Genomic DNA, 16,218 nt, shown 5'->3' with positions numbered 1-16,218 from the left:
CATATTACAGGAATTAAGTGAATTAATAGACCATTTAGTTCAATTGAAGTGGTGAAAGGAGAAGAAAGTGAAAAGATTTTATTAGACATTTTGTTTGATTAAGAAGACAGAAGAGTTCAAATAATCCTTTTTTTTTGTTTAGGTATAACTGTATAGATACGGAATTAGGAAAAAGAAATGAGAAATTAATAATTTGTATAATTAATATATGATGTGATATGAAAATAAAAATAAAGAGTTAATGATTCAAATAAATATAACTAAATCGATAAAGTTGGTATAATAATATAAAATTTTACAGTATTCAAATGTGAAAAAATGTTGTTTTTTTTATTAAAAAAAATGTATTTGATATTTTTTATTACAAAATTTTCAAACAATAACAAAATTATTCTATGACCCATGATTGAGAAATGTCCGTGTTCTCTTATTCAGAGCAGAAATATATGATAAAAAAGGGCCCACATAAACAGTCTGGTGATCCCACTTCTTCCTTGAGAGTTGTGTTTTCTTTTCTGAGCTATGCACCCGCCACCACCAATTCTAAAACCCTCTCAAAATCCCACTATTCTAAACCCCTTACTCCCCAAACTCTGGTTGGTCATCGGAATAGGAGTTGCCGGAATCGTGGTTCCGATATTAACAACTTCTAATGGTAGGGGTTAACGGAAAAAATGTTTTAGGGATGTTTTTAAAACAACTTTTTTACAAATTATATGGACTTGGGTGGGTGCACACCTATATTTGTCTTCTTTTTTTGTTTTTATCATAAATAAGTGAAGGAAGGAAATATTTAAGCCCGTTTATTATAAAACAAAATAGTTAAGCTGCCGCGTTGCTATGCCTAACTAATTAATGTATATATGAAAATGCAAAAATGACTATAGGCGGTGTTAATTTCTCTATCTAACAGGGTTGAACACACATTTCTTACAAGAAGTGAACAAAATGACAACAAAGCAAATGCATCACATCGTCGTCAACGTACATTGGTTCATCTCTTTTCTCTTCTTTCACACTGAACATAAGGTAGTGCCAGAAAGGAACTTGATTAACATATTTTCACAACTTTTAGACAACAAAACAGAAGTAATCCAACGCAAAAATCAAACAACTTTATTTAAGAAGGAAAACCAGCCAAAAGGATGGGAACATAGAAACAATTAATACACGTGCATTTCTTAACTTGTCTCCGATTGCAATCCTACGCATTTTTGATACTGTTATGAGCTTTCATCTCTTCCTTGAACTTGGACATGGCAGCCCTAGGTAGGCATACATAAACCCTAGTTCCTCCACTCATTGATGGATCCAAATTACTAGGAGGCAGGATCCTGCACAAACCCGCAAGGGACTGGCATGCTATTCACTGCCTCCTTCCACCCAAAATCAACCTTTTCCAACATAGCCAAATGTCTCCAATCTGTCAAAACAGTTATTGCACCACTTTCGTAATTAAATTTCATTGGTTTCGTTTCTGCAGTTTCTGATATAATCATTGCTAAAAGAACCCTTTATGCTGTCTTTGATGAGTTTCACAACCTCCAAGAGTGGTCTTTCGTTGAGCTCCTTCACTGTTAACGTAACAAATGCCTGCACGATGGCATTCCCGTATATCCACGGGACAAAGGATCCTGTAAGCGTGGTCTCACCCCCACTATGATAATCAGCATAGTTTCCCCATCGTAGCTCAGTTTTAAGGCTCTGGTTCTTGACCTCCAGATGTACGCAGCGAGGGTTTCAAAATTAGTGAACCCTTTTTTCTCCGTACTTTCTCCATTGCCACTTTCTTTCATCAAACTCATCTTGAGTCTTGCTATGCTCTCTCTCTCCACCTTACAGTATTCATGCAAAAAATCCGTGCTTGGCAGAAATGGTGAAATTGCAAGAGAGGCATTGTCCATGGGATTTTTTATGGGTTGACTAGTAAATGTTCCCACTAGTCTTTCTCTTTCCCACACAGGCTTCTAAATTGATAAGTGCATCAATGCGTAACAGTTCCTAATAGATAGAAAAGGAAGAACCCCTATTAATGAACAGCGGGTCCCACTATGAATCAGAGAAGCACTGAACTCGCACAAAGAACAAACAAAGAAAAAGTGCTTGCTGCGGGTGAGGATGAGGACTTTTCATTCTCAAGGGAAAAAAAAAACGGAAGTTAGAACGTTGAATACACAGAGATCTCGTTTGTTCTTAGTAAATCAATATCATATTAATAAAAGAAGAGAAATTAAATAAAAATTTAAATTAATTAATTAATGATAGAAAAATATGAGAAAATCTAATATTATTATAAAAGAAAATTTAAAAGATGAGAATGTTAGAAACTTAGTTTATTAGAACTATTCTTTGAAACTTAGTTTATTAGAACTATTCTTTGATGTAATGTTAATGATTTTTTTCTAATTATTATTATTCTAATTTATACTTGTACCTATTAATATACTCTAGTTTTGGTCTTCTGCATGAAATAACTTAATTTATCTATTTTTTCTTTCAAATCTCTTTGTAAAGCTAAAATAATAAATTGCATTAAGAATAAAAATACATAACACGCTAAACAAAACCTGATGACTTTATTTAGATATCTCAATTCTATTAGAAAATAGTATTTTTCAATGTTACCCCTACAACTTATCATACAAATAGGTGATCAAGTCATAAACAATAATATTATACACACACGAAAAGAATATAACTGTAATTCACAAATAGATTGAAAGAGAAATTACATCAAGAATAGTTGACGATGAAGTTTTCAACAAAAGAGGTTTAGTCTCTCATTGTCATGAAAATTTTATAATTGCAAGAATAAAATATTTAATAAAAAGAAAAAAGATAAGAAAGATAATGAAGAGAATGAATAACTCTTGATCTTGATGTTTGCTTCTCCTTCTTTTAACATTTGTCTTTTATAAGAAATTATATTTTCTTAAAATTATTAATGTGTGTTTTTTTCTTCTTATCTCTTATCTTTTATAGGTGCATATAAGTAGGTTTTTTTAGTAAATTTACATTTATTTTCCATAATTAATCATGTTTTACTTAATTATTCTTTTTCACTTACAAGTTCTGCCACGGCTCGTAAGAACTGAGATACACCAGTCCCATCACAAACATCGTGAGACCACCCCACTATAAATATGAAACCTCTACAGAGGAATTTAGTCACCTTCAAAACCAAAGGATATTGGTTTCCAAATTCATCTTGAGAAGGAAAATCCATCGCAAAGTGTTTTGCGATTTTGACGTCTAGGTAATGAAGAGAAGAGAGGTTGCAGTGACAAATAGCCTCTGTGAATGGAATTCCTTCGGAGGTGCAGTTGATTCTGAATTTTCCATCAGCATGTCTTACTAACTGTCCTGCAAGAGGATAATAGTAAAAGAGAGCCTTGGAATTCCTTCGGAGGTGCAGTTGATTCTGAATTTTCCATCAGCATGTCTTATTAGCTTTCCTGCAAGAGGATAATAGTAAAAGAGAGCCACTGAGAGGGCTTCTTTGATCACTTTTGCAGGGTCAAGTTTGGTAGTGTTAAGGGAATTGCGGCTTGCGAGAAGAAATTGTTCTCAGAAACACTCTCAATGGTAGACAGTGAAAGAATTGTGGTGGGAGTGGGCTTTGAAGGTTTGATGAATATAACATCTTTGTTTTCAACAGTGAGGTAACATTCTCGTATGCCATGGTATTGAGATAACATATTAACAGTGGACAGAAATGTGAGTTTCCCTTCTTAGCAATCACCTCTAAGATCTAACTCCTTTTTCTCTCACTTTCTCACTCAGACGCACCAAGCAACACAAGAGAGGAAGAGTTCCTTCTCATGCAATTCTATCTTTATAGGTAAATACATATAACTTGTCTAAATTACGAAAAAGTTTCTACAAATTAACTTCCCCATAAATTAATCTGAGCTTATAACAAAAACTCTCAGATCATTTCTTTCTTCTTCTTATTTTCTTGTTCAAGCACCAATAAGACTTGCACCTAGACCTAGAGCCAACGCATCCCCAGTTTTCGAACTTGGCGCAGAAAAGTGGTGCCTAGCGGCTTTTTGTAGTCCATAAGCCGCAAAATTTTGTTTTTATTAAATAAAAAAGATTATTGGATCATTCATTGACATCTTATGTGACTGGAAGTGAGAGAGAACTTGAGGATTCATCATTAGACGTTAATAATTGAGGGAACGGTTTTTGAAGATTTATGCACACTTCTTATTCCCTGCTTCCTTTTATTTCCTTGTTGGCTCTATGTATTTTCAATTAAGTTTCTTAGAATTAGGTTAGGATTAACCCTAATTCAAACCTTTTGTGATTGATTTGTTATCTGAATCCTGAATCTTTTTATGTGATTTGAGTTATTGAATTTTCCCTTGACTCTCTTCTGGATTGTATTTTCATTTTCATTTGTAATAGAAAGATTAGGGTTTAAACCGTGTTGATTCAATAATAGCATAAATCTTGCACCTAGGAATAAGGTTATATTATATGAATTAATATTCCTTTGTGATTTCTTAACCTTGGAGCTTATTACTGATTATGCTCGCCTAAGAAATTAGGATCCGTAATTGGGAAATAACGAGTGTACCTACCAAGGAATTTAGGGTAAACTATATTAGAGAAATTAAATGTCAATCATAAAATAGAAAGAGGTTTAAAGAGAAAGAGATTATATTAAGGGAGAGCTAAGAGGATTCCGATACTTACTAAATCTTGCCTATTATATTGAATTTTCTCTTTAATCTTTTTGTATTTGTTCTTCTTCTATTTTAATTAAATATCAAAAAATAAAATTCAAATACATTATTCTTATTTCTCAATCAACACCATGTACTCAATTAGATGCGACTTGCGTAGTTGTTAAACTAAAATCCTTCTAGAGATAATATCGTTTTTTTCTACTATAATACGATTGGTACACGAACCAGTATATATTCTTAATTAACAGTAATCCAGTCTCAAGTGACTTCATACAGAAGAAATAAAATCTTTAATCTTTGGCACACCTAGAGGTAGGTGAATGTAAAACGTGAGTTGATAGATATGCTAATTTGTAGTCCAAACGATTTCTTTTTCTTCTGATGCATAAAACATCACTTATATACTCAATCATATATAGTGAAACGTCTTTGTTAAAGGTTTTAGTATTATAGAAGCCAATGGGTCAAACCAAGTAGGAAGCCAGACTGTTTTAGAATTTTTTTTTTTTGGTGTTGAAAGAAAAAGAAAATTATACTATACCAATTTAAGCAACTTAAGAAATAAAAGTTAAGAGCATCTGGTTCTTGCTGCTATCATTGTGAGAATAAAGATCAGAATCATATCTTTTCTCAGACGCAAATGAGATACGGCATTCACAACACATTTTCTGATTTCCCACTCATTTAATTTTCAGTTTCTATTCTTTTAATAAAGTCCTTAACTCACTGTGTGGGGTTCTCCTACGTTGGAGAATTGAATAACAACCTTTAGACTTGTTAAAAGTAAGCAAGCATCTTGCAACTTTCAACCAACAGTAGGATTGGATTCTATATTTGTCTCTCTTTTTTAAAAGGAAAAAAAACATTAATACATTGTCAATTATGTAGAACACAATTTTCAACCATTGGAAAAGTCTACTTAAAGTCAAGGTAAGTGGATGAACATATATGTCAACAAAGGTTGGTTCACTTATCAAACTCGAATATCCTATAAGAACGCGACTTTGAATTCCGCTATAGGAGATCTTGTTGGTGGATGATCCCAGTGAGTCTTGAGACATGTTGTAACCCTGGTAAATCCCGAAGATCTAGTACACCATAACTTTTGAGAATAAAAAGAAAAGTGCAAGAACTGATATATACGGTGAGAGGTAAGAGCCTAGTCTGAACCACCTATGCTGTTCATTTCACCATGTCTAATGTCTATGCCTGCAAGTCTGCATCATAAAATTTGATGCTGCTCACATGCTTGGCCTACAGGGAAAACTACAACACCTTCAGCGATGGAAGCTACATCTAAATGCAGAGGTTACAAAAAGGGTGTTTTATTTCCCACAAGCACTTCTATGCATGGTTGCTATGCCTCCAAAAATATCTCTATTTCTCAGCCAAATGGAGAAGCAAAAGCTATCTGCATGGGTTGCAAAGAAGAGTGTCACTGTTTAATGCCCTCAAGAACAACCTTACACCGTTGTTCTGTGTGCCTAAAGGTTAGCAATTCAACTTTGGGACCACATGGTTTAAAGAAAGAATGTGCAATATGCCGTCCAGTGAAGAAAATTGGAGCCAAATTGTTGAAACTTGGAGATCTAGGAAGTTCAAAGAAAAATGGAAATTTGCTGAGTGGGTCATTATTACCTCCTTCAATGCCCTCTTCTTCCTTAGCCTTGCCTAGCACTAGCAGATATAATAAACGTGCGGTTCTCTGTGGAGTTTCTTACAGAAAAAGGAAATTCAGACTCAAAGGAACCATTAATGACATTAGTAACATGAAGGAACTGCTTATCAAGAATTTTAAGTTTCCAAAGGAGTGCATACGTGTCCTCACAGGTCTATTATTACTAGAAATTTATTATATGTTTCTGTTCATCTTGGTTTCTCACTTATTCAGTTATTCTTTATCTTTTCTAGTTAGTATTAAGGCTTAACAAATTAAAATTGAAAGCTCGTAAACACAGTAGAAATTGATTTCTTAGACTAGTAATTTGACACTTTATAAGGAACAATATATTTCTTAATTAGACTATACTATAGAAATTAATTGAAAATTTAGTTAACAATAAAATTTGAAAGGTTACGGTCAACAAATTAAAAATAAGAACAATTTGAAAGGTCCCTATCAAGAAATTAAAAAAAAAAAAAAACAATTTGAAAGGTTTATTAATGAGAGTGCAATTATTAATATAGTTGTTGTTGCACCACTAAGTTGTTCCTTGACAAGTATCTAATGGAGCTGTCAAACTTTTCCTTAGTAAAAATGAGATTAAATAACTTGATCACAGCTTATTGATTCTATTACGTACTTTATTGTAAGTATTAAGTACATCAAATCAGCAATCAGCAATCAGCAATCAGCTGGGATATGACTGTTTTTTTTTTTTTATCGGCATGTGACATGACTGTTTATAACCTCCTTTTTATATTTAGGATAAGTTAGAAAAATCCTGTATCTAATACCTGCATGTTTTCAGTTTCATGTTCTAATTAATTAACACCCCCAATGTGTTATAATTTTTTTTCATTTAAAAAAATAAAATGAATATTGCAGAACAAGAGCAGAATGCCAATTTAATACCAACGAAACACAACATATTGGAGTCCTTAAACTGGCTTGTGAAGGACTGTCAGGCAGGAGATTCATTGCTCTTTTACTTCTCGGGACACGGTTTGCAACAACCAGATTTCAAAGAAGATGAAATCGATGGGTTTGATGAGACTCTTTGTCCTGTTGATTTTTTGAGGGAAGGAATGATCATTGACAATGAAATAAATTCTACCATAGTTTGGCCACTAAAGGAAGGTGTCACACTTCATGCTATTGTTGATGCTTGTCATAGTGGAACAATTCTTGATCTTTTGTTTGTTTATAAACATGAAAGGTAAGTGCACTTTTTTTTTGTTTTTTGCTATTTGAATTTCTGTTTGCATTGCCTTAAAACAATTTGAATCTGTCTATTGTATGCTTGTAGTGGCATTTGGGAGGATAACAAGCCCCCTTCAAAAGAACCCATCAGAAAACATACAAGTGGAGGAATGGCAATTTGTCTTAGTGCTTGTGAAGATAGTCAGACAGCTGCTGATAGCTCAGTAAGAATTAAACTTTGGAGTTTTTTTTCTTTAACTTGCACCTCATGGTGGGTTTTGACCAACCTAATACGTAGGTTTTTGGTGGAAAGGGAATGAATGGTGTTCTGACTTATCTTTTCACAAAAACAATCAGAGAATACCCTGGAATAACTTATGGGGGTCTCCTAGAAAAGATGCATGACGAAATTAAAAAGATTAACCGAAGCAGATGCAATAACCGCATATTGCAACATATCTTCAATCGTAGAATTGCACAGGTTGGATTCCATCACCATTTATTGTCACTAATTTCTAAGTAAGGGAATCGTGATATATATTACTTACCAAACAAAACATTAGAATACACATTGCAGGATCCTCTTTTATCAACATATACCTACACGAGGCTCATCAAGCATATCTCATATATAATCTTTTCCCCCATCAATTGTGATTTATTATATCCCTAGCTAATCCAATTATTTTTATATATAAAGTGTCATAAATAAGCAGTTCGAGATATAGTTTTAATGATGAAACTGAATACACATTGCAGGATCCTCTTTTATCATCATCAGATAAATTTGATGTTTCTACGACAATGTTCAAATTGTGAGAATGCAAGTTCGAAAAGACAATCTTGCTATGAGTTAATTGGTTGCAAGGACTTGAATTGAGCATTTCCACCTAGTATATTTTCTGATAACTAGGAGTTCACAAAACGGCACTCCGCACTTGTATGTACTACGTTTTAATTCATTGGTCTGGATCAGTATTTGTATTCAATTTCAAGCGCAGCACCAATGGCTGTGGTATCGTAGAATATCGGGATTTTACTACACCAAAAATGAACTTATTAGGGTTCATTCGAGGCCGATTTTAATTGTAAGTTTAAAATTTTTTAAAACTGCAACCGGTTTTTAATTTTAAAATTCAGTTTAGTTTTTTCTTTAAATTTTAGTTTCAAAATATATTTATTTTCAAAGCTTTCTACAGATTAAAAGTAGTTTAAAGATGTCTCTTACTAGTGATCAATAACGACAACTACACTGTCAATAATAGCATAGAGTGTCATTGATTGTTGGTAATGATAGTTGGTGGATAGTACAATGGTGATCAATGCTGATGTGGTGGTGTAATAATAGGAATAATCGCTATCAATTTAGTGAGAATTTGCTTTTTTGAAACTAAAGAATTAATTTATAAATCCTATTTTGTTGGTTTTGAAACTAAATGTAAAATAATTTTAAATTTGAGTTAAAAATTATTTCAATTTTATTTTTGTCAAAACACATTTTATTTTAAAAATTATATTTGAAAATTGATCAAAAATATAAATAAACCATAGCCTTAAATAACATTTTTAGGAGGAAACATTGTCTTAGGAAACACAACTTTAGGGAGCGTCGTTTTCACTTCTTATTTTCTGAATGAAAACTTTGAAAATATGTTTAGTTAATTCAGTTTTGATAAAAAGTAAATTACTTTTATATCACTAAAACCAAAATACATATTTGTGATTCGTATAGACAACAAAATATGTTTTAATTGTGTATATATCCCACAAAAACATATTTCAAATGCAAAATAGAAATGCAATTCCAATTTGTATGTATTTCTATTTTGCATGCATACAAAATGCAAAACGAAAACATGTTTTTCATGCTTTGCATTTGTATCACATTTAAATTTTTAATATTAATACTAATTTTAAAAATATTTTTCAAATGATAATAATATATTTGTAATACTATATTTATGATATTTTCTTACCCGAGTTATTATATTTTTTTGTGATATGATAATTTTTATTTTATGATAATATAATATGTACTATTATTTTTGTGATATTTTTTACCTTATATTATATTTTTTTATTTTTGTGATATTATAATTTGTTATTCTATTATTATTATGTTTTTTTACCTGATATTATATTTTTATATTTTTTGTGATATTATATTTTTATTTTATAATATGATTTGTAATGCTATTATTTTTGTGTTATCATTATATTTTTTATCTATTTTTAAATTGCTTCCTTTTAGGTATGACTCCACCTATGATCATTAATGGCCAATGTTTTGGTCACCGTTTAGAGCCTAACCAAGTACTACCTACAACTTTCAGTTGTAGAGCTAAATAGAGAGGCAATGGGAAGAACGACAGTAGTGCTTGCATCAACCAGAGCGATCAACTAGTTCCAATGAGAGACTCTTGCTAGTTTGACTCCACCATGACGATAATTAATTACAACTTTGTTTCAGTTGTTCATTTTTGTTATTGCCACTAGTTTGTTTCTAACGATAGTAGTGCTTTGTATTGTTTTATGTTATGTTAGACATATTTTGTTGTTGAATTTACAATGCCATTCATAGCAAATGCACTTGTATCATTTATTTGCATTGGAAACATGTTTCCGTTATATTTTGTGATCAATGGATATGTGCTTCTGTGAGGGGGTATTTTTGTTAAAAATAAACGGTATACTTAGTTAAAAGGGGTGTGTGTTAAACAATTCCCTGAATGTATTTTTGGATTGGTGTTTGAACCGGTGTGGGCTTTCGTTTTCCTTGTTTTATTCAAATAGTAATTATATTTGACTTGTACTTTTAAGTTTTTCACTTTTATTCAAGGGAACTTCACATCACAACTTAACAAAAACGCTTAAATTTATGGATTTTTTTTACTTATATAATATTTAATTTTTTCACTTATACTCATGCGAGATTTCAGCTTACACTTTATTCCAACAGGAATCCCTAACCCTACCAAAGAATTTATTCGACATTGAAGCAAATTAGAAAGCTACATTTCATTATTGGTTCCTTATTCCTGATTCTTTAATTTATCTACGGTAAAGTCCCTTGGAAAGAAAAACAAGCAGCAAGTCATATATTTATTCTCCACCAAAACAGTAATTGAAATCCCTATATATCCATCCAAAATAGATAGCAGAACCTGAACTTCATAGACGCATTTGGAAAGCCACCGTTCATAATTAGTTTCCAATAATACCCAAGTCATTCTTTCACAGGCCTCATCACAAATCTCTAACAGAAAGGGAAACAAATAAAATGGCAAGTAGACAAGTAAGATGTAACCAGTGTGGATCAGTATTAATGGTTCCGGCGGCAGCGGTCCGTGTTGTTGAGTGCAGAGTGTGCCATGGCATGAACCAGATTCGACCCTCCACAGGTCCATGGAGTCAAGTATACAACTCCTTTCATCAGTTTGGAGGTCGTCTCAGAAGCTTTGTGAATACCATAATGCCTGGTTCAGTTAACAGAAATCCGGGTTATTATTATGGGACGACACCTCAATTAGGGTATTATCCTCGGCCATCATACAATGTATTTGGCCCAAAGAGGGCTGTCCTATGCGGAATTCGCTATCATGGGCAGGATAGCCAGCAGCTAAACGGCACCGTGAATGATGTTAAAAACATGAATATGTTTCTGGTTAAGTATTGTGGGTTTCCTAGGGAATCCATTCTCATTCTCACAGGTGTTTCCATATACTTTCTTATGATATATTAACATTTTGAAACACATAAATAGTATAGCTTTATTCATTTCTTCATTTTCATATCTGAACATTCAGAACCTACTGACAGATGATATGGAGGAGAGAGACCCGCTAAAATTCCCGACAAAATATAACATTCAAATGGCCATGAGGTGGCTGATTGAGGGTAGCCAGTCAGGGGATTCATTGGTGTTCCACTTCGCAGGGCATGGCGCTCAGAAACCGGATATGTCTGGAGATGAACTTGATAGGTCTGACGAAGTAATATGTCCTGTTGATTCCAGAGAGCAGGGAAATATACTTGATGATGAGATTAATGCTACAATTGTTAGGCCACTACCACGCGGTGCTAAACTTCATGCCGTTATTGATTCATGCCATAGTGGAACTGTTCTTGATTTAGCTTATGTTTGGAGCCTGAGGTCAATTTAGGAATTAATGCTTCTTTTATCAACAGTAAATATGTATCATACTCTTTAGACAAATGCTAATCATTATTTTCAAGGTATTGGATAAGTAATTAAAACAAGAAATATTTTTTATTGAATAAGCAAAATTAATTACTAAGTTTTTTTTTTATGTTTTTCATAATAAATACTTTTTCTTTTAAATTTCTTAATCAATATCCTTGTACTGATTAACAAGACCATACTCTTTAATATTTGCCTTTGTGTGTGTATTGAATGTTTTTCTACTGTAATAGCAGGGAAGGCTATTGGACATGGGATTATCAATACTATCGAGTTCGTAGACCTAATAAAGACACAAGTGGAGGGGTAGCAATTTGTATTTCAGGTTGCCACGATGATCAATCGTCCAAAGAAACCCCTGTATGTAAGATTTTTCCCGGTTAATTGTAATTAGCATGTGAATTTCTTACATATTATAATTGTGTGGAGATAATTAAATATATTAATGCATGAATTCATGTGGGTTGGTTTGTGTAGGCCTTAAGTGGTGGCTATGCGTTTACTGGCGCCTTTACTTATAGTTTCATCTATACCATGCTAAATGAACCTGGACTAAGTTATGGTCGCTTGCTCAGTGCCATGCGTTCTATCATCCGTGGGATACCAAATGACCCATATGCTTCGCTCTTTAATACAGATTTTATCTTTGCCTCAAGACAGGTATTACTCTCTTTCACATATACATTGATATAAGGTTAAAATAAAATTTTGATCCAGTTTTTTTTTTTTTAAGTTTTAATTTGATCTCTTAAGTTTTAAAAATTTCACTTTGTCCTTCTAACATCCATGTTAAACTATGACACTAAAAGTATCAACTTTGCCTGAAGTGATGTATGCTACAGTTTAAGTTGTCCAAACTAATGCGATAAATTCACAGAAGAAGAACCAATTTGATCTAATAGAAAATTTTAAGGGACTAAAGTAAAAAAAGAATTCAACTCAAGGGACTAAATTAAACTAAAGCCTCAAATATAAAAAAGAGACCGAAATTTTATTTTAGCTTAATATAAAATACGCGAGGCTCATAAGCTTCATATTGGAATACTTACTATATAATGTATAAAGTTAGTGTTATAAATGGCTTGGAGCAGGATTTGCAGGAGCCACAGCTATCCTCTTCCATGGAGTTTGATGTGTACGCAACCCGGGTTGTACTATGATGGTAAATTCACGTTGGAAAATAATTATGAGATTTTAACAGTGTAGACTGTTGACAGAGATTAAAGATGTACTACTGTTCAAAATAAATTAAATGAAGTATTTGAGATTCGTAACATATTTAAGAACCAGAAATTTATGGTATATTAGAACATGTGAAATGAACATGTTGAAGCCAATTCCAAACTACAAATGTGTACCCCCTGCTTTGCTTACATACAACATCTTGAAATAATGTTGTATAAATTATTGTAAGAACTGTTATACATATCCTAATTATTAATGATATCAAATTTTAGGAATTTTTTTCTTTTATTTTTTTTGAAAGACAAACACAAACATTATTCAAAAGGCACAAAATGTGACCCAAATAAACTGTCAAACATTACACCAGGTAGCAGAATAAAAACAAACTAAGGGACAATTACATCAGCTAGCTACACTAACTCCAGGAGAAGAAGGTCCTTTATACTTGAACCACACCCCTAAAGAGCATCATGTTTAATTTCATATAAATATACGTGTTTTTGAGGTACATATTAATAAAAAGCGGAGGTAATGTCAGTATGAAATGGAAATTAATTAATTTGTTAAAGAGAAACAAAGAGTTCAATTAAAAAATCTACAGCATATTTTTTTTCTACTTTTGGAAACTATATTTGAAAAAAAACAAAGGAAATCGGCTTCCATGCAGTGAAAAAATGAAAAACTATTGAACTAGTTCCACTGTACAAAAATCGCAGGAATATGCTGGTATTCTTGTCTATGTATCATCAAATATTGCAACAAACTCCCTCTTCAGATAAATTTCTATGTAATCTCTTAGAAAACCAAATGAATCAAACTTCGTATACTATATGTTAAAACTTAAAATCAATTTACACACCTCATTGGAGAAATTATACAAAAAAAATAAGATTAATCGATGTTCTTCTCATGATCATTTTATTTTCTTATAATTATTTATGAAAAAAGGTGTAATTAACTTGTGGATACGAGCAAATTAGAAAGCTATATTTCATTGGTTCCTTAGTCCTGATTCTTTATCAACGGTAATGTCCATTCGACCGAAAAACAAGCAAATCAATATATTCACTCTCCATTAGAAAAGGAATTGGAATTTGGAATCCTATTCTGCATTGTCCTCTCCAAATAGATGGCGGAAGCTGAATTTCATAGGCGCATGCATTTGAAAAGAGTCACCCCACACATTTGAAAATACCCTTCGTAGCTAGGCCTCACCATTCTGCAATAGCTTTCTAACAGAGGTTCGTGTCTTTGAGTGTCCAGTGTGCAGTGGCATCACCCACATTCGAACCGCGGCAGGTCCATGGAGTCAAGCCTTCACTCCTTTCATCACTTTGCAGGTCGTTTTAGAGGTTTTGTAATATAGAATTTTAAGTCAAAACATAGTATATGCATATTGAAAATTTGATTTTTATGATTAAGGTTTAGGTGACTTAAATGTAAAGTAGAATATTATATTTTATTAGATGAACCTTAGTTGAATAAATGCATTAAAAGTTATTTTTGTTTCAATTTTTCAGAGAGCTTATTTATTATAGTGAGTGTGTGAGAAGAGAGATTGTGAAACAAAGTTACTTTGTTGAAAGAAAAGTGTCTTTGTGTGATAGTGTTATCATTTATTGTAACTATTGAGTGGGATACTTGAATTGTAAAGTGATATACTATTTAGGGTGTGTTATAATCTTGTAATTATTTTTGTAATAGTGAAATATTTTTTGAGACGGTTCAGTGAGTGTAGACAAGAGGTGTTGAACCACCACGTTAAATTCTTGTATTTGTTATGATTTTTCTTACAGTATAATCTTTGTTGTGTTTTCATGATCCTTTGTGAGGGTTTGTGTTTTCATGATCCTTTGTGAGGGTGAGTAATTTTATTTATAGGAACATTGATTTTCCAACATGTAAACACCATGATGACTAATTCGGTTAACATCAATCAGGGTTATTATGGGACAACTAATCAATTTGGGTATTATCCTCAGCCTCCTCAGTCACTAAGGCCATCATACCATATATATGGCTCAAAGATAGCTGTGCTATGTCGAATTCGCTATCATGGAAAGAGTTACAGACTAAAAGGCTCCGTGAATGATGTAAAATGCATGAAATACTTCCTGATTAAGGAGTTTGGGTTTCTTAGTGACTCCATTCTCATGCTCACAGGTGTTCCTATATACTTCCTATTAACTTTTAAAAATAAATTAGTTTAATTACTCATTTAATTTTTGGTAGGTTTTAAATTTCAATTACAGTTTTATCACGTTTGTTGATATGCAATAATTCATGAACAAATGCGATCCTTATTGCAGTCATGTTGTGATTGTGAACAGTTAAAAAAACTTTGATATTGTGGTTCATATCACTATACAGATTATTTTTTAAAATCTTAATTCCTATACGAATCATATATATAAACTGTACATAGTTCATTTAAAAACTACTCATATTAGTCCTCATATATATACTTTTGAATATGTTTTAATTACTTTTTGTATCATCAAAATGGTAGGAACTAAAATAAATTAAAAAGTATATTTATAAAAGCTAAAACAAGTTAAAAAGTATGTGTAGAAATTAAATCGAGTATTTTTTTAGGTGTAGAGACTAAATATGTAAAGATTGATTAGTTAGATATAGAAACAAAATGAGTAATTAATCCAAATAAATATCAATATCCATATGTTTGTGATAATGGGCTGCAAGTAAGGAATTAAGGGGAAGATCAAATATGGTAAATATATCCTTATTCTTTTACTTTACACATCTTCTAAAGCACGGTGTATCATTTTATTTTCTTCATGCCATATCTAAACATTCAGAACCTATCCACAGATGATAGAGACGAGAGAAACCAGTTAAGAACCCCAACGAAATATAACATTCAAATGACCATGAGATGGCTGATTGAGGGTAGCCAATCAGGGGATTCAATGGTGTTCCACTTCTCAGGACATGGCACACTGGAAATGAATATGTATGGGGATGAGATTGATGGGTTTGACGAAGCAATATGTCCTGTTGATTATGAAGAGCAGGGAAAGATACTCGATGATGAGATTAATGCTGCAATTGTTAGGCCACTACCACGAGGTGCTAAATTCCATGCCTTTATTGATGCATGCCATAGTGGGACTGTTCTTGGTTTAGCTTTTGTGTGCAAGATGAATAGGTCAGTTTTGGGAATGCTTGCTCTGTGAACAATGAAAACCTCTTTAATTTGCTTTTTTTTTATAATTAAATTACCAAGTTGGTTCTTGAAATATTTAAAAATT

The 16,218-nt window shown here is 32.4% G+C and overlaps 2 protein-coding genes across 7 annotated transcripts; both read left to right on the top strand.

The window, feature by feature from the left end:
- Window positions 1-3,161: 3,161 nt before the first annotated feature.
- Window positions 3,162-8,706, top strand: LOC114424306 (metacaspase-1-like). 5 transcript variants are annotated; one of them, XM_028391148.1, is made up of 8 exons: window positions 3,163-3,409; window positions 3,516-3,662; window positions 3,784-3,841; window positions 5,586-6,527; window positions 7,246-7,576; window positions 7,667-7,784; window positions 7,859-8,041; window positions 8,320-8,705. In XM_028391148.1, exons 4-8 carry the CDS (start codon window positions 5,981-5,983, stop codon window positions 8,377-8,379), a joined length of 1,239 nt encoding a protein of 412 aa, XP_028246949.1. In that variant the 5' UTR covers window positions 3,163-3,409; window positions 3,516-3,662; window positions 3,784-3,841; window positions 5,586-5,980; the 3' UTR covers window positions 8,380-8,705. The 5 variants fall into 5 exon arrangements, with proteins under 5 accessions (XP_028246952.1, XP_028246949.1, XP_028246951.1 ...); XM_028391150.1 differs by having other exon boundaries at window positions 3,784-5,848; window positions 5,958-6,527; XM_028391151.1 differs by having other exon boundaries at window positions 3,162-3,409; window positions 3,784-6,527; window positions 7,874-8,041; window positions 8,320-8,706.
- Window positions 8,707-10,719: 2,013 nt separating this feature from the next.
- On the top strand, window positions 10,720-13,037 carry LOC114424349 (metacaspase-3-like). 2 transcript variants are annotated; one of them, XM_028391191.1, is made up of 5 exons: window positions 10,720-11,270; window positions 11,380-11,713; window positions 11,998-12,121; window positions 12,239-12,421; window positions 12,853-13,037. In XM_028391191.1, exons 1-5 carry the CDS (start codon window positions 10,841-10,843, stop codon window positions 12,919-12,921), a joined length of 1,140 nt encoding a protein of 379 aa, XP_028246992.1. In that variant the 5' UTR covers window positions 10,720-10,840; the 3' UTR covers window positions 12,922-13,037. The 2 variants fall into 2 exon arrangements, with proteins under 2 accessions (XP_028246992.1, XP_028246993.1); XM_028391192.1 differs by lacking the exon at window positions 12,853-13,037 and having other exon boundaries at window positions 11,998-12,125; window positions 12,239-12,415.
- The last annotated feature ends 3,181 nt before the right edge of the window (window positions 13,038-16,218 follow it).

Source organism: Glycine soja, chromosome 8 (genome assembly GCF_004193775.1).
Source record: "Glycine soja cultivar W05 chromosome 8, ASM419377v2, whole genome shotgun sequence".
In the NCBI taxonomy this organism is placed as follows: Eukaryota; Viridiplantae; Streptophyta; class Magnoliopsida; order Fabales; family Fabaceae; genus Glycine; species Glycine soja.
Note: the sequence above shows the minus strand (reverse complement) of the source record. Positions and strands in the feature narration are given on the sequence as shown.

What these genes read in the sequence shown, in the direction of transcription:
- LOC114424306 (XM_028391148.1), top strand. Translation starts at nt 5,981, where the DNA reads ATGGAAGCTACATCTAAATGCAGAGGTTACAAAAAGGGTGTTTTATTT. An exon ending in AGACAGCTGCTGATAGCTCA is followed by an intron (nt 7,785 to 7,858) that starts GTAAGAATTAAA and finishes CCTAATACGTAG; the next exon opens with GTTTTTGGTGGAAAGGGAAT. An exon ending in TCAATCGTAGAATTGCACAG is followed by an intron (nt 8,042 to 8,319) that starts GTTGGATTCCAT and finishes TACACATTGCAG; the next exon opens with GATCCTCTTTTATCATCATC.
- LOC114424349 (XM_028391191.1), top strand. Translation starts at nt 10,841, where the DNA reads ATGGCAAGTAGACAAGTAAGATGTAACCAGTGTGGATCAGTATTAATG. An exon ending in GCTTATGTTTGGAGCCTGAG is followed by an intron (nt 11,714 to 11,997) that starts GTCAATTTAGGA and finishes CTGTAATAGCAG; the next exon opens with GGAAGGCTATTGGACATGGG. An exon ending in AATCGTCCAAAGAAACCCCT is followed by an intron (nt 12,122 to 12,238) that starts GTATGTAAGATT and finishes TGGTTTGTGTAG; the next exon opens with GCCTTAAGTGGTGGCTATGC.